This window comes from Thermobia domestica, chromosome 7 (genome assembly GCF_964235325.1).
Source record: "Thermobia domestica chromosome 7, izTheDome1.hap1.1, whole genome shotgun sequence".
Classification (NCBI taxonomy): domain Eukaryota; kingdom Metazoa; phylum Arthropoda; class Insecta; order Zygentoma; family Lepismatidae; genus Thermobia; species Thermobia domestica.
The window spans coordinates 179,117,255-179,128,926 of record NC_137460.1 but is presented as its reverse complement, the minus strand read 5'-3'; the positions used below and the strand labels follow the sequence as shown (position 1 = coordinate 179,128,926).

General features: G+C 37.6%; 1 protein-coding gene across 1 annotated transcript; it reads left to right on the top strand.

The window, feature by feature from the left end:
* Positions 1 to 6,274: 6,274 nt before the first annotated feature.
* On the top strand, positions 6,275 to 7,021 carry LOC145689428 (uncharacterized). Its single transcript, XM_081763585.1, has one exon. It carries the CDS (start codon positions 6,275 to 6,277, stop codon positions 7,019 to 7,021), a length of 747 nt encoding a protein of 248 aa, XP_081619711.1.
* Positions 7,022 to 11,672: the final 4,651 nt, after the last annotated feature.

Below are 11,672 nucleotides of genomic sequence, written 5' to 3'. Positions count from 1 at the left end.
TTGTCATTATTTTAATGTAATTATGTGATATTACTAAAAATATACATATAGTAATATATTGAACATTCTATATTGAAGAAATCATCGTGAAGAGGTTTTATCCTGACGACCTCGCTTAATTTAGACCAGGCGAGATTTTGGGTATGGCGATATTTTGGGGCGCGAGGTTTTGGCCCCGCGACGTTTTGGGCGGCGAGGTTTTGGTCAGGCGAGATTTTGTCCCGCGAGGTTTCGGCCCGGCGAGATTTTGGGAGGCAAGGTTTTGGCCAGGCGAGGTTTTGGTCCGCGAGGTTTTGCACCCAAACCGAACGAATAAATGTAGATCGAATCATCCCAGAAGCCTCAGTGACGTTTGCCAAAATTTAACAACGTAAAATAAATGGTTTTATTTGAAGGTCACTTTCGATATTTTGTGCGTTCAATTAGGTGAAATTCCCGAGCATTTGTTACAAGACGTTTCTTTCCAGAAAATTAATTTAAAACAACAAAGATATAATTCATATTTTATAAAGTAAATGTTTCAAAATATCTTAAATGAAATTAAATGTCTTCCAGCGTAAAATAAATAGTTTTATTTTTGAAGTATTCAGTTCCGATGCTTTGTGCGTTCAATTGCGGCAATTTCCCGGGCATTTCTTTCGCGATTCCCCCCCCCCCTCCCTCGAAAATGCAGGTTTCTTTACTGTACATCGAAACTTCCACTAATACGGAAGTTTGAATTCAGTACTTGAAGTAGTAAGTGTTACGTAGTTTTCGGAGCTCTGAGCATTAAGCTTCTTAAATTTGACAAGAATTTTTACGCTGTTGTTGGTGTTGATTCTAAAGAATGCTTATTTGAAGAGTACCAACAAATAACTGAACTAAACTGTTATTGTTGGAAAACTAAATTTTACTGAAGAATACTTGTGCTACCATCAAAGGTAAGAAATAATACTAATAGTTTTACTAATGCACTACATATTTACTTGTAGTACCGGCACATATGGCTTTAAACACGTCAAACGTAGGGGAGACCGGGGCACGTTGTCACAGTAGCAATTCTGAAAAAAGCGACAACATTAGCGCGCCGGTGCTGCTTTCTTGTTTACTTACTATATGTCACTACTAACTGTACTCGTTTGGAGATGCGCGGGAACAACGATGCTGCGACAGTTGAACTCTGTCTATTTTCAGTGCCGGAATGTAAATTTTCCGAGTCCTGAAATTGCTGTTTTGTGTGTTCGTGAAAGCGGTAGAAGCAAATATTTTTGTGTGTGTTATATAGGGTACAAATAGAGCTTCATAATGTGCTCCTTATAATGCGCCTAATCGTGTAGTTTGGTATAGATATTTTGTAAAAAGAGTAATGGCGACGCGTGGACCATGTTGTCACTGTGACAATGTGCCCCACTGTGTGTTATGTATAATACAAACGATAGGATTATCTCGGTTTCGCAGACAGTGAGAATATACAAAAGAAAGACAGAGAGGAAAGCACCACCAGTGGAAGATCTACTGGTTGCAGCAAGAGCTGTGAAAAGAAATAACAACCCCATATCAATACGTAGGCCTAAAGCTGCTAAAGAATTTCATGTCCACAACAGAACGTTGGCAAGATTTTGTGCACGTGTTACAGATGGCGAACTACAGTTCGGCCAATGCTTATTTACATTAGGTTACTCTTTGTAATACTAATACTAGGAAGAATTACTAGTATCATACCAAAACAAGCTTCGCACATATAATTTGGACTCACTACAAAAGAGGTACGCGATTTGGCTTACAACTATGCAAAAGCGCTAGGATTGAAATGCCCAGAGTCGTGGAATGAAAAGGCCATTGCTGGCCCAGACTGGTATCCGGTATTTCTGAAAAGACATGGTGATCTTGCTATAAGAACTCCCCAAGCAAATAGTTTTGCACCTATAAACAATGTCAACGAAGGTCCAAAGAAGATTACGATTCTTCCTCAGAGGACGACGATACATTGTGTTTAGTTTATGGCGATCCATACAGTGCGAGTACATGTAGCGAGAAGTGGATTCAGTGCATTTGATGTAAGGAATCAGTCTATGAAAACTGAGGGAAGCAGAACTTGTTTTACGTGTGTATTAACTGTGACTCTGATTATGATCTCCAGGTATGGTACTTTATAGAAGCAAAAGGATAAACATTTTCAAACTAGTTTGCGGTGAGTACTAATAAAACACAACTAAACTTCGTAATAATATTTACTCATCTTCTAGCTATACAGTAGTCCTATCAGAGGAATTCTTTGCAATTCATAAACTACAATCAGAAACAACTTAAATGCAATTGGCTAATTTTGTGTAGGCCTATTGGAGATGTAGGCTATGATTTGATAATTTCGTCATTTTGTTATGACCTTTCAGTTTGTAATTTTGATTCCTTAGCTATGAGTTCGTTCTGTTTTCATGGCAGTTTTGGTTTTCCTACAAAGCTTGATGTAACAATAAATCTCTTAGGTTGAGAATTTATATAAGCTACAGGTCCCCCCTACTTTCTTTCCTATTTAACTAATATAGTTTCCCCTTTCATTTAATTATGTTTTGATTCTCTTTCAGACGCTAAGTATTTAATGCTGGTAACATTTACAGTCTTTTGCATTAGTAATAGTTGCATTAATAATATCTACCAATTTCTGGAAAGTGCCACAAGAATAACATGTGACAATTTGCCCCATATATTGTGACAACTTACCCCGAATATGGGGTACATTATCACAACTGTATTGATCATAAAACATAGTACATAAGTCCAGTTCAGAGCGAGTTACATTGGACAGAGAAATATATGTTATGCACAAGATAAAGTATGTGTATACTAAAAATTGTAATTTTCGGCCTTACACGAGCATCACAAGAAAATAAAACGTGAAAATAGTGACAATGTGTCCCGGTTTCCCCTATGAGGGATATCGGCGAGCACACTATTTACGGAAAGTATTTTCGAAAATATAAAATTGCATTTTTTTCAAATAGGCTATAAGCATAATCAATACATTAATTTGTTGTATAATTATCTCAAGCTAAGGTAAGGTTTTTTCATTTATTCAGTGCATTCAGAACTTTATAAAGGTCTTATGTAGAATGTTGTTGTATATCTTAACGTGAAAGCATTTAATTCGCCCGAGGAAAGTCCAAAATTTGATAAAAATCACTTTCAATGTGATCAACTTAGTTGTAGCAATAATATATTAACAAAAAGCTCAAAAACCCAGGTGGGTTTTAAGGTGGGTTTTTTCAGGTGGGTCCAACCCGAAAAAACCCGGTGGGCTTTTTCGGGCTGGGCCCACTTGGGTTAACCCTGATACAAATAAACATTTCGCAGAACCGAGAACAGATCTAGTAATCTCTAACAGCAAGTGCCGCTTTGTGGGCTCATTATAAAACGAAGCAAGTTTTTTTTTTTCTTTTATATGTTACTCTTGACGATATCAGAATATAAATCAAATGAATCAGTATCTTGTGTTGTAACTGAAGAACAACTCTATTTTATAGTGCAGTTTTTATAACATGTAACGTTTCATTACGCAGTAGTTAAGGAAAGAAACTAAAATCTGTACTGACTTCCGGGTGGTCATGTACTTCCCTCAGTCTCAAGATGCTCATGCAGGCCCGTAGGCAGGGAGGGGCTAGAGCGGGCATTGCCCGCTCTAAAATATTTTTTGCCCCCTCTAAAATATTTTTCCCGCTCTAAAAAGGACATTGTCCAGAAGTTTCAAATTGTTTCAGCAGATCCCAAATAGGAAAATCTTGTGATTTTATTTACTAAATTAAATTGAACTTGGCGTGCATTTACTACTACTAACAAATGAAATTGAACGTGGCGTATATTTCTACGAAAAACAACAGTTATTCTTATTGCTAGATATACTCAATAATCTCCCATGTATTACTTTTCCTCATTCCAAGGGTTTGAAGAATTACAACCACGACAAGCATTCAAGATGTTGGACAAGATGCCCTTCCAAGGAATACTCATGTGAAAATTGACCCCAAAACAGGCTATGTTTCATTAATGTGAGTGCCTGGCTTGTGTATGTGTAACATTGCAGGTAAAAAACATTTGCTTTGCCGACTTGACAGTACAAGACTCACGTGTGCCTGTAATTAAGGTGTAAAACATGCAACATATCCATGTTCCTTACAGTGCAAGGAAAACGTATGTCTCATATATGAAAATGGTACCGAAACTGTGATGTCTGGAGAAAACGTACATGCGCCTCTAGAATAGTCAGATACAAAAAAAATCAGTGAAAAATTCGGAAGATTTGTTTATTGTAAAAGCGACAACAATGCTATTTTTCACGTGATTTGAGTCTTTGCGCCGAGCACCCACGAAAATAAATCAATGATTGTAAAATGTTTCTAAATAGCAGTTTGCATCGGCTCACTTTGTTTTCTGAGTGGCTCTGAACCATTTGTTTCACGATTTGTTTACAAATATACGGAATGAAGAGAACGTTAACTCCTTATATGCACAGAGAAAAAATCAAGAGGCAGCAGAACACCGAACCTATTATTTTAAAAAGATTTTGTCACACACAATTATAATTGCGCGCAATAATAAGTAGCAGAGTGCTTAGCGATTTTCCAGAAGGAAACAAAAACAGTAGAAAGTGAACTACAGGCAAATGTACCTCGCCAGACGTTTCCAGCTACTCTACCGACTATTATAATGCCATAAATATGAAGCAGACATCCATCAAGTCATTTTTCGTTGCAAAAGTTATCGAAAATGAAACTAATTCAGAAGCAGGGTCATCTGTATCAACATGTGTAGAAGATCAAGAAGAAACTAAACGTCAAACATCTTATTTCCACCATGTTGGTGTTGTTTTACACCATATATCAGACCTTGGCGATACAAAACCCGCTTAGTCGCATCTGGCAATTTTTCCAGGTTCCAGCATTTCTGGTTCAATTAGACGATTTCGTCCAATATGGTACAAAACGTAGGATTGGCTCGAGTATTCTGTTATGTTAGACGCTGCCTTTTGCTTCCCATGTCGGAAATATCTGTCAAGAAACAGTGATCCCTCATTTGTGCAGAACGGTTTCAGAGACTGGAAGCACGCAACCGAGAAAAATAAGGGAGTTTTTCGTCACTCCGATTCTGAAACTCATAGCCACGCTGCGGCTTGCTACTTGGAGCAACGGACACGTGAGGACCTAGGAAAAACTGTCGTGAAGAAGGTGTGTAGTAATGTAATTATGAATAATAGGTACTATGTGAAAAGTGTGATGGAAGTGTGTTCTTCAATTCTTGGCTGTGAATGAGTTGTCCTTTAGGCAGTGGTCCACTCCTCATATCCATGACGCATCCCCCTCAATTGTCTATCCGTAGGTGTTCTTCCATGAAAAAAAACTTTTCGATTAATTTTTCCACCCCATCAAACATATTTATATAGAGTTTTAACCCCCCCAAATATTTCAATGACGCAGTTTGCGTCATAGCCTCCCTTTGTGGGCACCGCTGCTTTAGGAGAGATTCTGGGTGTAAGCAACTCGGAAAACAATCAAGTGGTTTGTTCTTAAATTTGTTTGAATTTAGTATTCGTAAACATCCGAAATTAGCAGAAATTGTCAAAACTATCCCTGCCAATGCAACATACTCTAGTCCGGATATTCAGAATGAGATAATTCATTTCATTGGAGAATCTATTAAGAGGAAAATAGTAAATGAAGCAAACGAAAGTGTATATTTTGTTCATTACTTGCAGATGATACCAGAGACAAGCAACGAATCGAAGATTTGTCTGTCGCAATTAGGTACCTTGTGAATTTTAAAGTGCAAGAAAGATGCGTAGATATACAGAAGTTGGACAAACAAGAAGCTGCCAGCATTAAGAACGCCATTTTAGATTGTTTAAGAAAAGTAGAATTCAAAACCGACACGATAAGTGCACAGTGCTACGATGGAGCACCTGTCATGAGTGGAGAGAAAAATGGAGTGCAAGCACTTTTGTCTGAGGATTTGAAGAGGAACATTTTGTTTGTTTACTGTTTCAATCACCAATTACATTTAGTTATTTGTAGAGTCATTGGCACAATTCCTGAACTGAATGAGTTCTTTGATATTTGTCATCAACTATATTACTTTTTCAGAAAAGGACCCGTTGTAGCAGATTACGCAGGTAGGGGGTTTAAAGCGATTGTTGGAACAACGTTGGACTGGACATCTTGACACAGTTTCTGTAATTCATGACGACAGGTTTCACATAATAATCGCACTGATTGCAATTCAAACTTCTCGTGAAGGACACGCCTCAATGAAAGTTAAAGCTACTGGTTTACTACATCAGATCTCCACTAAGATTTTCTGTTTCCTTACTGAGCTCATGTTCAGGGTTCTTGGATATCGAAAACCGACAAACGCACTGCTACAAAGAAGAGATTTGGTCATTGTTGCCGCTATGAAGTTAATAGGATCGGTAACGGAACAGCTCAGGTCTTGCCGGCAAGACGAAGGAATATTTAAAAATATCCTTCACGTTGCAATGAAGGCATATGCCTTAAACACTTCGATTCAGCAACCATTGAAACGCAAATGCACACTCCCCAGTCGCTTAGCTGATTCGGTTGTTGATTTGAAAGGCATAAATTTGGAGAAGGGAAAGGAAGACGAGAAGGAGCTGAAAAGATTATTCTACGAAGTTCTCGATATCTCCGTCGAAGAAATTCGGAGCAGATTCAGTGAGACAGGGACAGCTGTGATTGGTGCCATTCACCACTTACTGAGCGAGAAAAGAAGTGTAGAAAATTTGAAACCTCTGTGTGGTGTAAAGTACAAAGACCTGCATTGCAAAGTGCTTCGGAATTTGCAGCAAGAAATAGATCTAGCAAATCGACTGATCAACAAGACACCATCTCTGGAAGAGCTCACAAAACAAATTGGAAAATATGGCGAGGCTTTTCCAGGCCTAAAGATGCTTACAGAAGCTGCTCTAATTATTCCGTCTTCTACGTCCACTGTCGAAAGCTGCTTCTCACATCTGACAGCTCTCCTTCGACCTTAACGTCTGTCTATGCGACATGAAAGAAAATTGGACCTTGTTCTCCTGGCTTACAACAAAGATATTCTGCGTGCACTAGATCTAGACCAGCTTGTAATTGAATTTGCGAAGTGCTCACGTAAACTCCTTTTGATGTAATTACTTACATAAGAACTGTAAAAAATTTTACTGATGTCAGGGTTGTTTCTTAATTTTTATACATAAAAATATTCCATAATCTACTTGTAATAAAAGTATAGTAGTTCCAAAATACTATAATTTAGATAACAGTTAATAAATGTTCCTAAAATAAATAATTATTCTTTACTTTTAGTACTACTTAGTGCATTCAAATATATATTGAATTATATACCATCATTTTAACGAAAAAGTTAATGATGATATTTGATAGTCGTGGATTTGGTATTGTAATATTGTCACCACAATAAAGTGTTTCAACTTTCTTATAGATTCCATAAATAATAAATAAATATATATAAATGAACATAGATATTGACAACAACAAGCTCCTCAAGGAACAGAAACTATATATATATATATATATATATATATATATATATATATATATATATATATTATATTATATATTAGAGAGAGAAAGAATTTTTGTGGTTCCTCCCATTGCCCCCTCAGTATTCATCATTGCCCGCCCTAAGCAACCAGGCTGGCTACGGGCCTGTGCTCATGTTTAATGAAAGACAATGTGACCTTGTATTTGAAATGTTACAATAAATCTTAGCGAACGTTAAGCACAGCATTCAAACTTTATGCTTCATACTGATTGAATTTTCTTGGGAAAATTTACATTTCATGCAAATATCAAGTATTACTTTTAAAAATAATTAATATTTTTCTGACCAAAGTATGTACTTCTTTATTAAAATTGAATTAATTCCTAACAGTTTCCATAACGTAACGTTATCTTCCTCAGACGTTAATTGGCATATGTATGTTAATATTAATGTAGGTCTCTATTACCAACATTAATATGAACATACACACGCCAATTAACGTCTGAGGAAGATAACGTTACGTTATGGAAATTGTTAGGAATTAATTCAATTTTAATAAAGAAATACATACTCTGGTTAGAAAAATATTAATTATTTAAGTAATAATTACTTTACCAATATATTTTTGACACTTTTTATTCATAAAATAGGGTGTAAGTAGAAGAAACCAAATTTAAAGAAGTATTAGAGAACATTTACCGATCCAAAATTTAAGGAGTTGTTTTATGTACACATCCCAAATTTTAAGAATATAGCATCAAATTACACATGTCCTATGAAAAGAGTATGAACACCAATATTAAGCCATATCATCATATAATGTGTTAAACCCTCATCAAAGAACGTAATATAGGACAATAACCGACCACATGACAATAGTAACATTTGGCAAATTTTTACCCATAAAAGGAATAAGCAGGACTATTTAAAAATGAAATGAAATGAAATCTTTAAGTTTTACGTCCCACTGCTACGCCGGTTAGGCTAAAGGAGACGGTGATGATGAGAGGTGAGTGAAATGGTGGAATGAAGAAAGTGGGAGGAAACGGGAGAACCCCGAGAAAACCAACGAGCACGGTGTTCAGGACTACTTAAATATACAGTGATATACCACTACAATAAATATACCACTACAGTCAATAATTTCGTGGACTGGAGCTAGTGGCGCTAGTGGTGTACTAGAGCTGATAAGTAATGTCCCGGAGGAAGCAGTAGAAGTTCGTCTCTCGACTCAGCAAGAGGCAGATGTGTGCATAGAGTGTAAACAAACGTACTGTCTCTGTTGTGAAAGAAGTTGGATGCGCCGCGGCGGACTTACCAATTTCAGCAAAGGGCAAATATAAAGTTCTAATTAAAACTAGGCAAGTCCGCTACAGAAACGTTGCAGATGATCAGGCAAATGTACGGTGGCAATGTTCTAGGTCACAGTTCTGTGTTTAAGTGTCACTAATGGTTTGGGGATGGGAGAAACAATTTAGAGGATGGTCGGTCGGTCAACAACAGGCTGAAATAATCACAAGATCGAAGAGGTTACAATGGTGGTGCGCGCTAACTATTCCCAGTGGGTAGACGACATGCAGTAGCAGTACGGATCATCCATAGTACGTGTCACAACATTCTGACGGATGACTTGAATATGTCGCATGTTACCCATCACCGTGTGCCACCCATTCTGACACAAAACGAACGTGAAGTGCGGATGATTGTTTGCGGTAACCTTGTCAGTAGTGCTGACGTTGATGGAATGTTAATGAACCAGATAATAACAGGAGATGAAACGTGATATTTCCTGTACGATCCACAACTAACGAGACAATCAGCCACCTGGAAATACCCATCATCTCCAAAACGCAAAAACCCGAGACAAGACAGGTAAAAAGGGAAAGTGATCCTTGAACTGTTTTTTGACGCGCAGGGAATTGTCCATATGGATCTCATGCCACAAGGAGTTACTGTCAACAAGACTCGCTACAAGGAAATCCTTCGACGCCTACGCGAGTCAATTCGTCGTAAGCATCCTGAACTTCGGCGCAGGAAGAACTGGATGTTCCTGCACGACAACGCTCATAAACATCGCTCTGTCTTGCCCAAGAAAAACTGGCAAGGCAGCAGGTCACAGTTTTTACGCATCCTCCATACTCATCTGATCACGCACCATGCGATTTCGATCTCTTTCCAAACTTGAAAGTTAAGTTACGTTTAAGTCGCTTTCATTTTCCCGAGATCATCACTGTCATGAAGCATGCCCTACGAGAGATGTATGGTAAAGCCAACGTTGGTTCATTAATGGAGAGGTGCGTTCATTGGTGCGTGAGGCCCCTGGTTCGATCCCAGCTCGCGTCAAACTAGCTTTCTGGTGGACAAGCACCGTGTGCATGGGTTTTCTTGGAGTTCTCCCGTTTCCTCCCATTTTCTTCATCCCACCATTTCAATCATTTCTCATCATCACCGCCTCCCTAGCTCGGTGCATAATCGTGCCCCGTTAAAATAAATATTTCATTTGTTTTTTTCAACATTTTCCAAACATGTTTTCAACGGTTCTACGAACGTTGGCAAAAGTACATCCCTGCCAACGGTAGCTATTTTGAAGGTCAGTGTGAATCTGTGTGTCAGTGTGTGCGTGTGGACGTTTACGCCGAGCACAACAACCATGACGACATGTGGGTTGTACTGGTTACCTATATTCTAGGTGTCAGTCCATGAATTTATTGATTGGATTGTATTAGCATTTGTTTCCTAGAAAACATTTACCAAATTTTGTTTTATTTAATTCCAATTTTAAGGAGTGATCCTATGTACCCTTCCCAAAAAATTAGAGAAGGACATCAATATGCCCATGTCATAAAATATAATGGACTCGTGTACCCACAATTTGTAATCATAAAGATAAAAAGCCTGATCAAAGGGGAGGTCAAAGAGGAAGGAATTTTGGATTTTTAGCAGTTTATACCTATGAAAGGACATGATACCAACCAGCCATGTGTACAACAATATACATTGTATTTCAAAACAACACCAACAACGTTTGGAAGGTGATTTTGAGACCAAGGTAAGACAAAAAGTATAGACCAACCAGAGTGCAGAAATGCTACCTTTCGGAGCTATGACCTGCCAAAAATTTATCGAAAAAATGCGAAAATAGCCATTATTCGAGAACAAAATGTAGAATCAAAGTCGGGTAAAAGAAAATGTTCATTATTTTTAATCGTAGATTCCACTAATCCACAATTGAACGTGGTGCAAGGGCAGCGCAAGGGTGACTCCGAAAGAAACTTAAGTATTCATGAGCTATTTGATGAAACGTTGAATGAGGAAATTAAACAACAATCAAATACAATATTACAACGATCAAAAATCATAATACAACGTTCAAATTTGAACAACGCTGATAGAAGTTGAAAGAAGCAGATATGCATATTTTAGATTGATCTACTTTGTATTAGTACAGAATAAACACTTAGAAGGAGAACTAAAATGAAACGAAGTATTTAACAAGTGACGGTTATGTCTTTTAGGATGATGAAGACGGATGATAAATTAAAGCTAATTATTGCGAAATAATTACTGGAATATAAGTGTAGGAGAAAAAGGGAAAATCCTGAAAACACTTACGGTCACGATGTTGTCCACCATAAACTTTCATGGTTTGGAATCGAACAAGGAAAACTTAGCACCAGAAATGATCGCTCTATCTTCAAGCTACCGTGCCCCATTTTGGAGGAAGAAGTATGATTCTGATAGATCTTTCGGGTAAGTAAATATTTCGTGTGATAAATCAATGTATAAAAAAGTATTGAAACCCAAAGTGTGAAATTCGTATAAGTTTCTTTGTCCAGAAATAGTAACTAAGTTTTTAGGTGACTTATTTTCATCTGGATTTTGATCTGGTAGACCGCGTCCCTACAAGATCGCATTGAGATTACTAGGAATTGCTGTTAAATTGGCGTATTTCGGATAAAGACACTGCTGAGATAATGGTCATATGCAAAGAACGTATGATAGTCATTATCCACTAACATTTGAGCATGTATAAACTTTCAGTCAAAGGGGTTCCACATGTGTGAAGATCAGAAACGGCACCGTGTGGAGAGTTCAAGAGCGATATTAATTATGTCCGTTTCAGCGATCAGCAAGTGTTTGCT